This window comes from Ambystoma mexicanum, chromosome 3q (genome assembly GCF_040938575.1).
Source record: "Ambystoma mexicanum isolate Mex_15411 chromosome 3q, UKY_AmexF1_1, whole genome shotgun sequence".
Lineage (NCBI taxonomy): Eukaryota > Metazoa > Chordata > Amphibia > Caudata > Ambystomatidae > Ambystoma > Ambystoma mexicanum.
This window is the reverse complement of record NC_090926.1, coordinates 778,965,167-778,982,277: the sequence shown is the minus strand read 5'-3', so window position 1 is coordinate 778,982,277 and position 17,111 is coordinate 778,965,167. Positions and strand designations below refer to the sequence as shown.

Sequence of the window (17,111 nt, the reverse complement as noted above, 5' to 3'; positions counted from 1 at the left end):
AAGGTTGGCACAAGCCCCACTCGGTCCAGCCGGTCAATCTACGCTTGGACGCCAAGTACAGGCAGATGGAGGGGCTTACACTCTTGTTCTCGACCCATCATACACACTCCTCGGTACTTGCTGCGGCATCACTATACTCCAAGCCTCAGTCGTCTGAGTCCACCTCGGCGGCACTGCTAGGCAAGAAGGAGAAGGTCTTGGAGGCGTACGGCAAGAAGATCTACTCAAACGCCTCCTTCGACCTGTGTCAGGCCAACACAGATGCCATGCTGGCTGCCGCCAACCAACAGTTATGGTGGGAAATTAGGGACTTCCTCCCGGAGCTCCCCACCCAGTGCCAATCGCGCTTTAAGGCGGGGCTAGCTGAAGCCAAGCTTGTGGTGCATGACCTCATGGAATCCACAGTGGCTCATATTGATACCTCAGGCCGTGCCATCCATTGCCACGGACATGAGGAGAACAGCCTGGCTCCGGGCAACGAAATTCAACCCGGATGTCCAGGAGCGCATTCTAGATCTACCGTTCGAGGGGGTGACCTCTTCCACTCCGGACGAGGAGCTGGACAAGAACAACAGCTCACAAACAGCAAAGTTTTTTTTATCCAAATATGTATTTATTGGTATTTGTGCGAGCTTAATATTGCATCAACAAAGGCGCCTTTCGCAGAAGGCCAGCAAGTAAGGCGTAACGACCAAGAGCAACAAAGTTAAAACATAACACAAACTGGGCCCAACGGTGGGCGAGTCTCTGGAGATCTAGGGGAGAGACCGAGGGGGGACCTGTCCGCAGGGGGGTGTGTGGGGAGATCTAAGTGTCTTGGGTTGACCGGATCATTGGCATGGCGTTCAGTCTAATAGATGCAGGGCTCTGATGCGGCACCAAGTTCCCGGAGTTCTGGGGCGCTAGGGGGCGGGGGTGGGTCGGGTCAAAAAGTGTTTGTTGAAGGCAGAGTTGTTTCATTCCACCTTCCCCCGGCTAAGCCTTTACCCCCATCCAGCGGAGGGTAGGGGGCTGTCTCGCTAGGCCCGGAAATTTCCTTATATAGTCCAGGAAGGGGGGACCAGATTTGTTCGAATTTGGCAGTGCTATCAAATGTTATGGCTGTAATCTTTTCTGCCTGGCCAGGGAAATCGTTGCTGCTGTCAGGAGTTGGATGCATAAGTCTGCTATTCGCCCTGTTAGCGGGAACTGGCCCTAGCCCGTAGCCCCTAAGAGCACGATGCCTGGGTCCCAGGGGATTGTGATGCCCGTTATCCCTCGGATCTGGTCCAGGACCTCCCTCTAGAACGACGAGGACCTCAGGCAGGTACAGAGCAAATGAAGCAGCGTGCCCCGTTCGGGTCAACCCCTCCAGCTCTGTGGAGGAATGGCCGGGTTGAATTTGTTTAAGGCGTCTGGGGTACGGTACCAGCGGAAACACACCTTGTAGGCGCCCTCTCTGTTTGTCGTGCATCTGGAGCTCTTGTGGGCCCGAGCCCAGATCTGGGCCCATTCCTCCGGCTCGATGGTTCTGCCTATGTCCTTCTCCCACTTGAGCATATATACGGTTCTTTCTTGGACGGATCCGACCTGTCAAGCAATTTGTATAAGGATGAGATTTTCCCTTTGGGGGGATTTGACGAGAGTGTCCGCTCTAGGGCTGTTAGCTCTCTGCCGACTAGTTTCTTGGCCGCTCCGCTGGATAGCCAGAGCCTGAACTGAGCGTAGCGGAGTCTCTCCGTCTCGGGGATTGAGAATTTGGCCTTGCATTCCTCGAAGTTTAGCGGATTCCCGTTCACATAGAAATCCGCCATGATTCCCAGACTGCCCTCCTGCCATCTGCTAAAGGTGCTAGGGGCGAGACCCGGAGAGAAGTCAGGGTTGCTCCAGATTGGGGTGAGCGGACCTGTCGGGCTTCTGCAATTCCAGAGGCGGGCCGCTTTCCTCCAGCTCAACACAGTGTTCCACGTTGCAGGAAGTAGGTCCTTGTGCCCGGCGATGTTGTTTAGTTTCAGGTGGGGGAGGGCTTCCAGCAGTGCGGGGCACCAGTCCTCCTCCAATTTCAGCCATCTGGCTCGGTTGGTGGTGGTGTTAGGGAGAATTCTCTGTTTAGGCTGAAATTTCCTAACCTAGTGAGTCCCCCAGCAGCTTTGCTGGATTTTTGGGGTTTATTTTTTTCTCCTGCCAAGAGTGAGACTCTTTTACCCTCACTCTTGGCAGGAGAAAATTTGACATGATTTGAGAGTGTTTCTGTGACTTGCTATGTGCTTATGGGCTAGGGGGTATTTTTTCCCCATAGGCTATCATTGGTTTTTTAATGTGTGTTACACAGCACCCTCAGTGCAGTAACACAGGGGTGTCATAGAGACCCCCAAACATAGACTCCACACCCTGGGACTGACTACTGTCTCCCTGGGTCTGTAAAGTCGCCATTGACTTTACTAGTCTTAACTTAGGAACTTAACCAGTACAAACCATCTTACTGTGGAAGTACTGGTAGGGGCAATTAGATTGCCCCTGGGTCTGTTGTCGAGGGGGTACTGTCCCGTCCCCCCTCGGCGAGTTCTGGCTGGTGGCAGTGGATACCACGGAAATATTCCACCGGAATATTTCCCAATGGGATTTCCCATTGTTTTTAATGCACCACTTTTTGGTGCAATGTTAAAGATACCGCCGGTTTATTTATTTAATATAAATTCACCGGTTGGGATTTTTTGCCAGAACTCGCCGCCAAAATGGCGTCTAGGTTCAATTCAGTAACCCTGAACCCGAGTCAAGCCTTTGTTCCACTTTTGGCGGGCTTCTGCACAGAAGCCCTCCACAGTGGTGCCATTCTGTCTGGGTACCACAGGGGGTATGGGAGGGGGTTTAGGCACCCTGGACTGAGTTGCCTTGCCAACTAATGTCGCACTCTAGTGTGATTGGCCCAAGTGGTGAGCCACCCCGCTCACCACTTAGCATGTTTGAGTGACAGCTAGGCTGTATGAATGGGGGTTTGCTGCATAAAAGCAGAGTTTTTGGAACTGGTTCTTCAGAAGTCGCCACAGGACCTAAGAAGCCGAAGAGGGAGAAGCCGAGACGACCTGCCAAGACGACACCACCGGTGAAGCCCTGCGGAACCGTCTCACCACTTTTTCCGACGACAGAGGAGATCTCCCGCCGGAGAGTCTCCTTCCCTTAACTGGTGGGGACAACCAGTTGCTGCCTTCTTTTCGCCGTCCCGATGCATCTCGTGGCCGCCTTGCCTGTGCCAAGCACCCCGGCAACCGGGATACCACTTTTTACCTCAACCGCGAAAGAGGGGTAAACTCCTTTGTGACCGGAAAACTCCACGGCTGGTCTCATCCCTGGTAGTGCAACGACCTGCAGCTTTGCTCCACGTCGAGATCACCTCTTCCTCTGGACGACGCCGCGACTTGCACCCACTACCAGGAACAACTACCACTGCTGGAGGATCCTTTCCACTTTTAAAGGTACTGTGTTCCGCCCGGCTTCCCTTGCCACCGATTGTACGGGGTAGATTTAGCCCTCGGCTCTCGACCCTGGGTAAGCCTGGGACACCCTAACTAAACTTTTTCTAAACTCAGTAAAACCTTTTCTACTCACCTGCAAAGACTTGTGACATTGTGTGATCTTGGGCATATTTTCGCCTGGCTCCCTCTAAAGCGGGCCACAAACCAATTCTCCTTGTTCCACAGTTGACTGCCTTTGCTAACCTTATGTGAAAAGTGTTTTACCTTGCTGCTTTCATTACTTCTGCTTTTTCCCTCCCTTTTTAATAACTTGTTGGAGTGCCATCTAAGTTAAGCGCTCACCTCTGTTTGGAAATAAGTGGTGTTAACTTAGACTTGTCCAACAAAGGACTAGGGATGTACATATAAGTAATAGTGACTGTGTTTTGACTTACTTACCTTTTTCTGTGCTAGTGTAATTTATGAGTGTGCCTTTAAAAGTATATACTTTTACACCTAGCTCTGGTCAGTGTTTGCTTGTACTACTGTGCCTCTGTACCTATCCTGTATCCTCTATATACTGCCTAACTCTTCTTGAGGAAAGTCTGACTGCTCAGCTACAGCTACCACAGTGAATCTGTGTGGTACACACTGCTACCAAGTGGGTTTACTGCCAACACCTGTAATCTTAAATCTTTTGCAGTGGTCCCAGAGGGAACTGCACAGGTTTCTGCTTAACAGGTGGTTCTCCAAGCAAAGGCGTGGGCAAGCTGGGCTGCGAGGCAGTATCGTGCCACATCCGGGCCCCCCCTCCCCCCCAGGGCAGGGCCACGGAGCATGATGTGTCTTGTGATGCGCAGTTTCTTGCCCTCCCAGACATATTTCAGGATGGCTCTTTGCAGTTTTTGCAAGGCTTCCGAGGGGATGGTAGTGAGGAGTGCCAGACAGAGGTAGAGCAGTCTCGGGAGCAGGTTCATTTTCATTGCCGAGATACGGCCGAACCAGGAGACCTCCTGCTTCCGCCAGCGGTTCAGGTCGACTCTAAGGTCCTTAAATAGTTGGGGGAAATTTGCTCTGTATACGTTTTCCGGTTTGGACGGGATCTGGACCCCAGGTAGCTAATCTGCGCTTTGGCCCACTGTATCGGGTAGGAGGTTTGCAACCGCTCCACGAGACTGCCCGGCATGTTGACTCCCATAGCGATGGACTTGTTGATGTTTATCGTGAAGCCCGAGGCTTCTTTAAATTCCTCCAGCCCCTTCCATAGGGCCTTCATGGACCCTTATGCACTGGATAGGGTAAGCAGTATATCGTCCGCGTACAAGGCTATCTTGTAGGATTCTCCCTTGAGATTCAAGCCCTGGATTAACGGGTTGCTCTGGATCCTGCTAGCCAGGGGTTCCATAGAGAGGGCAAAGATGAGCAGGGAGAAGGGACACCCCTGCCTGGTCCCCCTTGTGATGTTTATTTTCCTGGAGCAGGCACCATTCAATCTTAGATGGGTGGACGGGTGTTGGTAGTTGGCGAGGGCCCATTTTCTGAAGTTCGCGCCAAACCCATAATGGTGGAGGGTTTCGTGTATGTAGCCCCAGTCCAGCAAGTCGAATGCTTTGTGAGCATCCAATGAGAGAACTATCAGGGGGGAGCCTGTTCGGTGCGCTGACTCGATGGTGTCGACCGTTCTCCTGATGTTGTCCTGTGTGTTGCGCCCCTGGATAAACCCGGATTGGTCCGGGTGGATAATGTCTGGCCCCCATTCTCCCAATCTGTTGGCCAAAATGTTGGCGAACACTTTGGCATCATTGTTCAGCAGAGTAATGGGCCTGTATGACGTGCAGAAAACAGCGAAGTTTTATCCATTCTTACGAAGACCACGCCCAAATCGTACACCCAATCTCAGCAGCACTTGGAAAAGGGTTGTACATATGGAGGGTTCTGTGGCTTCCAGGAACGCAGATCCAGGCAGCCGGACCGCTCGCCATCTCAGAACCGGCGCAAACAACAAAAATGGCAGGGGGTGGGGAGTAGGGCTTTTTCCACTCCCCCTCCTCAGCCTCTAAGGCAAAGAAGGCATGACACGCCCCTTCGGGTCCACGTGTCTCCGGTGGGGGACAGGCTTGCTCTCCATGCACAATTCTGGCGCCAGAATTTCGCGGACCCCTGGATCCTCTCTGTAGTATCCTCGGGGTACTGACTTCCTATCCCAGCCCCTCCTCCCTCCCCCCCTCCACTCCCACAGGTTGGTACAGCAACTCTTTTGGTGAAGATCGCTCGTAGAGTGCCAGGCAGTGGAGGAAGTCACAGCCTCCCAGCGAGGCTTTGGCTTCTCCAGGATTTTCGCCATTCAGAAGAAGAACCAGGCGGGCCTGAGAGTTGTGCTGGACCTGTCCACCCTCAACCTCTCCCTACCCCTGCAAAAAATCAAGATGGTTACGCCAGCCTTTATAGCGTAGACATTGGACACGGGAGACTGGATGTGCTCCCTGGACCTGAAGGACGCGTACCTACACTTTCCGATTTGGCAGCCCCATCGTGTCCTACGTTTCAGAATCATGGGCTACCATTTCCAATACAAAGTCCTTCCATTTGGCCTCAACTCGGCCCCCAGGGTCTTTACCAGACTCATGAACGCTGTGGCGGCACTCCTCAGAGCGCAGAGCCTCCACATCTACCCATACCTTGACGACTGGCTCGTCAGGGCTACACCTCCGGAAGCGGTTCGCCACTCTTCCCATGCACTTATGAGCACACTGCACAATCTGGGTTTCTCGCTCAAACTCAAGAAGTCACAGATGCAGCCTACGCAGACTGACATTCCTGGGACTCATTTGTGACACATGCTCCGTGAGGGTCTTCCCGTCAGAGCACAAAATTTCAGCCATCAAGACGGCCACCGCCCCCTTCCTTAGCAGAGAGGCGACCTCAGCATGGTGGTACCAGCATCTCCTGGGTCTACTGGCAGCGGTCTCGTTAGCTGTGCCGCACACGACACTAAGGATGAGAAGGATTCAGCTGCACTTTGCGGCCTCATGGAATCAGGAGCGGGGTGCGCAATCTGAGATCATCAACGTTCCTTCATCTCTCCACCCAGACCTAACCTGGTGGTCCATGGACTGCAACCTATGGACGGGCAAGCCCTTTCCGCCGCCGCCCTCTCCGCAGGCCACCATCACCACAGACTCCTCTCTCGAGAGCTGGGGAGCCACCCTGGACGATCTCCCGGTCCACGGCACCTGGACTCGACAGGAGCAGAAATACCACATCAATTGGTTGGAGCTGAACGCCATTTGGCTAGCGCTCGGAGCATTCCTACCACTTCTCAAGGGCAGGGCTGTCCTCATCCAGACAGACAACTCAACCAGCATGTACTACGTCAACAAGCAGGGAGGCACCAGATCCCCTCCTCTGTGCAGACTGGCGATCAGCATGTGGGAATGGGCCTCTCAGCAGTCCACCTCCCGGAGGCGGACAGGCTCTGCAGGCTGGGAGCGGACAACTGCAATTGGCAGCTAAACGACCTTGTTATTCAGGAGATCTTCAACAGGTGGTGGTTACCCCCACGTGGATCTCTTTGCCGCCTGGCACAACAAGAAGTGCCCCTAGTTTGCATCCTGGCAAGGTCAGGGCCCCTGCTCTCTGGGTGACGTATTTCACCTCCAGTGGACCGGCATGAAAGCCTACGCCCTTCCGCCCACTCCCCTGATCCACAGAGTAATTTGCAAAATCAAGGAGTCTTGCTGACACCTCGTGGCCGGCCAGGCCATGGTTTTCGGTGCTTCTCAGCCTCTTGGAGGTGCCCCCGATTCACCTTCCTTTGGGCCCAGCACATCTTCTGGCGCAGCAGGGAGGCAGAGTCATCCACCCTGCCCCAGGGAAACTAGCCCTCACAGCGTGGTACCTGAGAAGGTAATGCTTTGGCACTTAGCCTCTCACAGGCCAATCTAAAGATCATACAGGGTGCCAAGAGCAAGGCCACCAGGGCCCAGTACAAAAGCAAATGGAACAGATTCTGCCACTGGGCAGACTCCAAGGGAATTCACCCCTTGGCCTGCAATTTGGATGACGTGCTCTCCTTTTCGGCGCACCTCCCTCATTCGGGCGTACAGGTGGACACCTGCCGGACATACCTTGCAACCATTGGGGCTTACAGGAACTCAGAGGAAGGCACTTTTTCCTCCTCCCAACCCTTTCGTCAAACATCTGACTGGTCTCGCTAGGCTCTACCCACCCTTCAAGAGACTGCACCCTGTGTGGGACCTTAACATAGTCTTGGGCGCCCTGGCGCACAAACCATTCGAGCCAATGGCGTCCGTGGACATTAGGCTGGTCACCATCAAGACGGCCTTACTAGTCGGTCTTACCTCGGCTCGCAGAGTCAGCGAGATCCAGGCGCTGGTCGCCTCTGAACCATATACCACCTTTCACAAGGACAACGTAGTCTTGCGGCGCACCCAGCATTTCTGCCCAAGGTTCCATCTGCATTTCACTTGAACGAAGAAATAGTCCTTCCTACGTTCTTTCCAGATCCCAAGGACGAAGCACAGAGAGTGCTGCACTGCCTGGATGTCAGGCGTGCCCTAAAATTCTACTTGGACAGGACCAAGGGCTCCCGAAAGACGGACGCCTTGTTTGTCACTTTCGCAGGCTCGAGGCCAGGCTATCGGGCCTCTAAGGCCTCCATTTCCTGCTGGATGGTCTCTGCCATCAGAGAAGCGTATGAGGGCCAGCACAAGCCGCTCCCGGCCAACATGCATGCCCACACAGTCAGGGCCAAGGCAACGGCCATCGCATTCCAGCGCCATGTCCCTTGGCAAGTCATAAGCAGGGTGGCCACTTGGGCCTCTCCCTCGGCTTTCTGCAAGCATTACTGTTTGGATGCCGGCTGTAGATCTGATGTGGCTTTCGGACAGGCGGTTCTCGGGGGACCTATTTGCTTAAGGAGGGTCTCCTCTCCACCCTGGGGCTACAATCAGTTGTAATCGCCCATACAGTATGGAGGAAAGGGGACGGGACGTAAGAGTAATTATAGGTTACTCACCGTAGTGACTAACGTACTCTTAGTTCATAGTCCCCTTTCCTCCATACGTCACACCAACCTCCCCCCCTAATAATACTGGTGTCATTAGGCAATGTTAAATCTATTGTCGATGTGTCAATGGGGACTGAGGTGTGGCGGAGGGCGGAGTCAGGGCAACGCATGCTCCCTGGGCCACGCGCCTCTAAATTTAGAAGAAGGTTTTTGTCTGCTGAAAAAGGTAGTCTCCTGTCCCTTGGAAGGGACACCCTTACAGTATGGAGGAAAGGGGACTATGGACTAATAGTACGTTAGTCACTACGGTGAGTAACTTATGATTTGTATCCCTGCTCAACAATACCAAACGTTCGCCACTGTGTGCCGTTGAACAGACCCACCGATCCCATCTTTAACAGCTTCTGTTGTTTGTGTTCTGTCCTGCTGTGAGCGCCCACATTGGGTAATTAAGGCAGCTCCGCATTTACAGTGTTGTCACTGCACCGTATCACTTTTCTTTATTGGGTACAGGAGAAACATTGATGTTTAATACTACACATTTCAATGGTTTTTGTAGAGCCCGGATTTTCACCCATGTGCCGGCCACATCATGCAATATTGCAAAGTTTGCTGGGTTGAGTATTGCAGGAGATCCATCTTCCCAATTTGGTGGAGGAAGGGGTAAATTGGGCATAGAAAATGCAGTTGGTCATGCTGTAGAAGTTTTACTGATTTGCAGACCATGTTGAAGAGGTGACTGATAGACTTGTGAGAACATACGTTCTGTGTGATGGGGATGAGTGAACTGACGTGCTTGACCTGGAATGTGCAAGGGCTTGGCAATCCCTTTAAAAGGTGTAAGCTTAAGCTATGTCAATCGTCACGAAGCCAAGCTCTTGTTTTTTTTACACGAGACCCATGCTATAGCCTCGGGATGTGAAGGGTTTGCCAAAAACTGGGGTAAAAATAGGTTTTACACCACGTATTCCATGCAGTCTAGGGGAGTGATGGTCCTGCTTCAGTTCTCCACCGTTCATGCATAAGAAAGTCAACATGGACCCTTTTGGGCAGTATGTTATGCTCTTTGGGGTGCTGGCCGATAGGGAGACGATTTTGTTGAATCTGTATGGTCCGAATGTGAACCCTGCATTCTACACTGAAATTACAGATATGTTAACTCTCTATCTCCTGGTACCTATACTGTGGGGTGGTGATCTCAATGCCATCTTGGATATTGATCTAGACAGGTGTAGCCGAAGCTGTAGGGTGCTCACTGAGGCTGCTCATGTAATATGCAACAGGATGGTTGACCTTCGTATGGTGGACACGTGGAGGGCTCTTAATCCAGGTGATCGTTCATGCTCATTCTGCTCCTCTTTGCACAATTTGTAATCCTGTATAGACTTGTGGCTTGCTTCATATATCCTTCCGAGTGGCGTCACTAGATCAAGCATACTGCCCAGAATATTCTGACCACTCCCCTGTTTTGGTCACTTTTCAGCTTACTGGCGTCCCCAAACCCTGTACCAATTTGTGCTTTAAGTCTCAAGCATTGACAGGCGTTGCTTTTAAATCTAATATCAGTGACCATGCAAAGCTATACTTTGAGACAAATTAGGGGTCAGTATCCTCGATGGGTAAACTGTGGGAGGCTTTAGTGAAGACGACTTCCGCCGATTGGAGCAGCAACATTCGGCTCATCCGCTGCCATGCTTTCCAGTTTAAAGAGGCATTGGATACATCTAGGGACATTGCAGTAAGGGAGCTGAAGTTCCTAGATGCTCCATTGATGGCGAAGCGCTACAGGGTAGGGTGAACGGCTGGGTACGTTATTGGCTTGAGCAGTCCCATCAGGCGAGTGGAACTGCTGCATTCCGCTCATTAAGGACATGTCTGGCATCTTAGTGCACACACTGACTGAGATCAACACGATATTCAAAGCATTCTACTTTGATTTATATACAAACAAAAATACTTGTTCAGAAGCTGACATTGAAAGGTTTCTGGATGGTCTCTCACTCACGCATTCGTCATGGAGGCTAGGGCTCAGCTGGGCGAGTGTGACGGCCCTGGCATGGCATAAAATATGGGAACTCTTTTTTAATTGTAGCTCAACTTTATCATAGCAGCTACCATTTACGGAACTTTATACCAACCTTTCCAAAGGAAGATGCTGCTACTGTGGTGCAGTGGGTGCACAATGGATTTAGTTTGTTGGGGAACATGTATCTTGATGGTAACTTTATTGCAGCTGATGATATACCTGTGCTCACACATTATAAGTCTTTGCAACAGTATTTAAGGGGTTTTGGGCCGAATTCACAGTCGAGCCTGCGAACGACTCCATATTTGAGTATATTATGTATGCTTATGGCACCCGGGGCATCGTCTCTAGTTTATAGTCTGGTCCAAAGCTGAATCCTGGTGCCCCTAACCAAGATCCGGTCCAAATGGGCACGAGACATTTATCTAGATATTACAGACGAGATCTGGTGTGATTTGGGCGCACAAACCCATGAGGTCTCTTACAACTCCTGATTTTGCTTAATCCAATTTAAGGTGCTGCACAGGTATAATTCCACCCGGGTTGATTGAAACAATTCTCTCAAGCAAGTGCGGGCTGCTGCCCTAGATGTAGGGAAGACAATGCTGGTAATTTTCACATGGTGCTCAAAGCTTGGTGGATACTGGATGTATGTGTTTGCTATACTTGCTGAGATGAATGACATCAGACTTGATGCTACGCCCATGCAATGTCTTTTCCATGTATTTGAAGTCCTTGCGGGACGTATGCGTAAACCTGTTAGCCTATGTGTTAGCGGTATAGTGTCTACTGTTATATTGGCTAAAACCCGCTATGTCGTCAGCGGATAAGTGGCTACGTGCTGTTACCTGGGCGAGTGATACTGAACATCAGTGGGCTTCCATCCAACTGGCTGCAAATCGCCGAAAGATGTATTGCAACCCTTCAAATCTTATTTATTACGCACATAAGACTAATGTATGATTACTATTTGTTCCTTTGTTATATTGACTTTATTGCTTGTAACTCCACCTGTTCTGGCCACCCCGCCTATTGTGCATATCGGTATCTTTGTTTTCATTGTCTGTTAACATTTACAACTTTGATTTTATTGATAGCTTCTATGTCAAGTATTTAATAGTAACAATACAAGAAATGTACAGAGACAAAGTCTCGCTATACTGATAGTCTTATGGACTTACCAGTTTCCCCATAAGAATGAGCAAAAGGGCAAGGGAAGTAAAGCACACAGCTTTATTTACTTACCTCAAAAAAGTCAGGACAGGATTCTAAACAAAGCAAAAAGAAGGTGAAGGAAAGTAGCAAAAAGACAATATTTACTAACTTTTACCACTGGGACATAGACAGCATCTGTCAAGTGTCCTACCAACCAGTCACCTGCAGGCTTTACTACCCATATGTAATTCCCAGCACAGTGGTGGGTAAATGGGGTCCTGATTTTTGCCTAGTGCCAACAGGCTGGAACCTTTGACATTCGACCCTTGTTTGGACTAACCTAAGATGTTATGCTGACGACCCTAAATATAACAGACTGCTTGGTGATCTCCACTGCAAATTGTAAATATACAGTAGCAATAACAAAACTACTTAATGTGCACATATAGTTCTGGTTTCCCTGCACTTGTAGGTAAAGAATACATAGAGCAGTAAACATATGTGAACATGTCGGAACTAGTAGCTTGTTGTACTGTATTTGTCCTCCCAACCCCCACTTCTCCTCTGGGCGAGTGCGCCTTGCTTCCTATGCCATGTTTACCATAGGTGACCAAAGGTACTGTATGTTTCTTTATAAATGGGGGCCTTGAACACAAGCCTCAGGATTTTCTGCCTGACAACATCCCTACATCTATACACTCATGTTTACCCTACCACAGTGGTTGCTGATGAACCAACCATGAAATGGTATCTCTTGTAAAACTGCAGATACAGAACTATCCTACCCTTTGCAGCTAATGCACTGTGATGCTGGAAATGCATTTGAGGAACAGGGCCTCCTTGTACTTGTGCTAGACTTCCTTATTCTGTGTATTCTGCTTATTTTCTGTGTCCAGTTTGGACCCCTGGCAGTCCAGCTCTTCTTTTTGTTCTTGGTGAACAGTATCCATGGGATACCCTTACGGCACCCCTGGGCACGTGTGTTGCCCGCAGAGCAGGGTCTGGGCTGGTGGCAGCTACATGCTGATGTGACAGTGGCTCTAGGTATCCCCCTGCTATCCTTTCCTCTCCTAGATACCCAGACCCTGCCATAGGAATTGATGGATCCCTACACAACGGCAAGATGGCCACTTAGTTTCCTTTGCCTTGCCCCGTTGTTTCTGAAAGTCCTGGGAAACCCTGGCTCGGTCCCCTTTCTCTGAATAGTTGTTGGGTGGAAGGACCATATATGGCTGTGGGTCTTCCTCCTTCCAGACTAGCTGGAGCCTTCCCAGTGGCTGCTTGTTGTGGGTACACCCTTGGGGTGGAGCCTACCTATATGGAGTGTTGAGTGTCTGCTTTTGGTTGCGTGACACAAGGCCTGAGCCAGCCCTGACTGCAACTGGAATGAATGCAATGTGGTGCACTGAAAGGCTGGGAGTAGCCCCAATCCATATTCTGTTTTGTGGGTGTCGGGTTTCTGGTGAATAGCTTGTGAGCCTGATTTGTTACTGCCTGCTTGAATGCACTTGTGTGTGATTGGCTAGCTGAGCCTGGCTCAGCCTGAGTGAATGGGGAGTGTTTAGTATAACAGGGGGCCTCTCACTCATGCTCCTTGTCAGAGGCTGTAACAAGAAAACTGAAGCTGAAATCATCGTAAGGTTGCATCCTGGAGTCCAGTTGGAGGAAGAAGTCTGCGGCTGCATCTGTTCACCGAATTTGAAAACTGTTTTGCTGACTCAAGACTGAACAGAGAGGACCTGGATATAGGTGACCTCTTCCCGAGTTATGAGGGAACATCGTGCAACTGCTACTCTTCTCCCAAAGTGTCCTGAAGCCAGTCCTGTTTGCCTGCGGCCCGGAGAAGTGATCTTTGTGGGTCCATAGGAGTAGTGCCTGAACCTCTTGATGCCAAGAAGTTCATCTGTGTTGCCCAGGGTCCAGAGGAGTGTGTGACCGCTGGAAGCCAGGCTGCTGAGAATCGCCTGGAGGAGGGGGACACCGTGGCATAGTGCTGCCTGACACCTGGAGCTGCAAAGGTTGCAAATCTCTGAAGTATCCTTCAAGGATCCATTCTGCCACGATCCAGTCTGCCACGACTTCTCTCCACTTGTCCCACCAGAAAAAGGTCCAGGGTCGCTGCCTGCAGAGGAGTGTTTACCAGTTGGTTTGCCACCACCATAATCCAGACTTGGTGAGGGGCCATAGTCCAGTCCAGTGGTCGTGTCCAGGTAGCCAGATTCCATTCTGAGGTCGTGCTGCGGCTGCAGCACAGAAAGGCAGTAAACAGCAATATCCGACACCTACTTCTGCCACTGCACCCGTCGCCACCGAAAGTCATCCAAGTCCTTACCTTGTTCAGCCAGGCCCTGTTGAGGCCCACCGCAAGCTTCCCCTTCATGGGACATCCACATCCGGAGTGACGACCTGCCAACTGAGACCACTGCAAAGACCAAAGTGCTGCCTTCCTGACGCTGTTTGGTTCCTTTCCTCTTCTCGACATTGACACCCCAGCAACAACTCCTTCTAATGGTTGGCCCATCCTCAAGGTGTATTGTTGAGTAAGTCCAAAAAACTCCACCACTTCGCCTGCCAAGGCACCCAAGGTACTGCGACGAGCATCGTCTATCCTCAGGAATCATCCAGTCCAGAGTCTTGTTGGAGCCCGTTATCCTGTGGCTTCCCAGGTACTTTGGGGTAGTGGGCCCTGTAGAAAAGGAAGCAGAGCATTATTTAACATATTTGGGCTGGACTGTACAAGATAAAGTACACATTAACGTTTCACTTACAGGTTGCCCAGTTTGGGTGAATGCTCGGATAGTATTGCCTATCTACTTTAAATAAAGCATTCTGACAATGTACCTAATCTAACCTGCCTTTCTACAGTAATGTCTATGCAATTATCCCTAAACTTTGATTCCTATGCTTTTTAATAACTGTCAGCAGTTGATGCATTCTAAATTCAATCTAAAATATATTGTGGTACCACATAGAGGTGCAAATATTTATCATTATTAGGATAGTATTCCCGGAATACATACTTGAACTTTCTTTCATATAAAATAATTGTGTTATCACATAACATAGTGTGTGTACATTCCTTTGTGGGGGCTTGAGGATTCACTGTACTTAAGAATCAGCCTGCATCATCTTCCTTGAGTCTCAGCTGTGGTTGCTCGTCCATTGCTACCACATAGACAAACTTTACTGGCGTGCTCTGTGCTTCTATCCTAACTGTATAGGGGGAAGAATTACAGATAACCCCCTCCAGTCTGTACACTGACTTTGTCAATTGTAAATGTTTCTGCAACAATTGGATTTAAGTGAACCATTTCTTTGATGTCTGAACCGTGATGGTTAAGGGAATTTGTTATTGGTCAGAAATGTTTAGATTCAATAATTGCAAATTTTAGGCTTGAATTCAACAACACAGCATGTTTAATCTCTGCAGTGTTAACTCGTCATTGGACACTAAATAGACAATGTTTTGCTGTTTCCTTGAGCATTTGTTTCTGTTCCCGTAGGTCATATTTTCCGTTGAGCAAACATTCGAACTAATGCGTTGTCTGGAGGACCTAAATGCAATGAAAAGCAGCACAGAAGGACAGAGCCTGCACTCCCGACAGGCCCTGGTAAATGAAGGTTTTTCACCAGTTTATCATAACACTGCTAAGACTATTATTTTGGGGGTTGTGTATTTGTTTTTGGCCCATCATTTGTTGACTTATATGCTGTGCATAATACTGACATCTAGTGGTAAGGATTTGGAAATTGTATCCTGTATATCGGTGTAGTAGATGCGTCAAGATGACTCTCTCAAGTAATTTAGAGTCAAAGCCTGCAATGCCAGAGACATCCATGCCAATTTCCTTCTTTCCTAGGAAACTGGTTTGGTCAGTATTAGGAAATATTTTCTTTTTGCTGCTTTTTCTTCATAGATATCAATGGGACACCTCAACATTTTGTCTGTAACCTGTTGTGACTTTCGAAGGCAAGTGAAGCCTTGTTACTTTACTATCCTTACTAAGCTCCTCTGTTTTGGGGGCAGTGATCAGTATCTAGGACTATCAATGCAGGGGAGACTATTGTGTTTGGGTATCCGGGTAGCAGAGCGCTAGTTGCATATCAAGAAAATGTTTCCACTAATAGGACGCGTTCTCTCTAAATCAATTGTTAAAACTGGACTGCTGATTTACCATCAGATCATAGGTTAGCCAACCATATACAGTACATAAATTAATGATCTGTGGAGAAAGCGCTGTCCTACAGATATCCAAGACTAGTACAATGTGATGTATTGTGTTCAATTACGCATTTATTATTCCTTAAATGATGGGCCCATAAAGTGCCAACACGTGTTTCGACCGGTTTGGTCCTTTTCAAGGCAGGGCCAAAAAAACAAAATACTGATTATAGATTGGTAATATTGTAGTGGAGGGGTAGGATAAGACCCATTAGAAACATATGAAAGGATGCATGATTAGCATAAATCAAAAATCAAAAGTGAGAATTGTTTCCATTTGTAACATTAAAAACATATATTAGCAAATTCGAGATGAGAAAACATAATGAATAAAGATTGAAATATAGTAGTCGGGCTGCATCCTGTTCCCCCGTCTGGAACCCGGTTAGTGCCTGGTCAGGCTCCCCATCAGGTGGAATCAGAATAGATGTGCCACATAGAGGATCCCCCATGAGGAGGACCTTAGGGGGTTTGCCTGCCTGCTCTTTGCTTACCCCTCCATCTGGAGTGAGGGGCTGGTAGTCAGGAGAGGTGGATCCAGGAGCTGTACCCTTGGAGTGGATAAATAACTGTGTGTGACCCTCAGAGAGGGGCAGTACTCTGAGGTGGGTGGAGGAGAGGCACTGATCCCAGCTGAACGTCTTTTCTGGACCCTGGCTGGAGACTCTCTAGGAGCGGACTGCTTTGTGGCGGCTTGCCATCCCCGGGTACTAAGCAGGCAATGAAAGAACTGATCTCCACCATTGAAGATTTAGAGAATAGGCCTAGGCGAGAGAAATTCAGGATCCGGAGACGTGAGAAATCGGCTGAAGACACAGACCTGAAGGAGTGGGTCCTCTGCTTTTTCAAAGATACCTTCCTCAACATTACTGCAGATCCTATCATCCTTTACAGACGACATAGGTTTTGGACCCCTCCAGAAGGACACTCAAGGTCAATCCATGCTTTCATGGTCAAGGAGGAGGTCCTGAGGGCCTCTAAGTTGATGGGGGAGATCTCCTATGGCACGCAGAAGCTCATCATCTTTCAGGATTTGGCTGCTCTTACGCTCCAAAAGCAACAGGCATTTAGGCCTGCGAGGGGGAAACTTCCGGCCAGAGCAGATACAATATCGGTGGATGTTCCCTTTTGGCCTACTTCATGTGGGATGGGAAGCAGTGGCTCTGCACTGCTTCGGATGATTCAGCTAGGGTCCTGGGATCGCACTGGAGCAGCCTAAAGATTAGGACATTGATGGGAGATGGAGGC

General features: G+C 49.6%; 1 protein-coding gene across 1 annotated transcript in view; it reads left to right on the top strand.

The window, feature by feature from the left end:
- The window catches only part of NUP85 (nucleoporin 85), a 977,524-nt gene that overhangs the window by 945,991 nt on the left and 14,422 nt on the right, over positions 1–17,111 (top strand). The window contains exon 18 of the mRNA XM_069654821.1: positions 15,145–15,252. Within this exon, the coding sequence (XP_069510922.1) occupies positions 15,145–15,252 (108 nt within the window). The remainder of the gene's footprint in view (positions 1–15,144; positions 15,253–17,111) is intronic.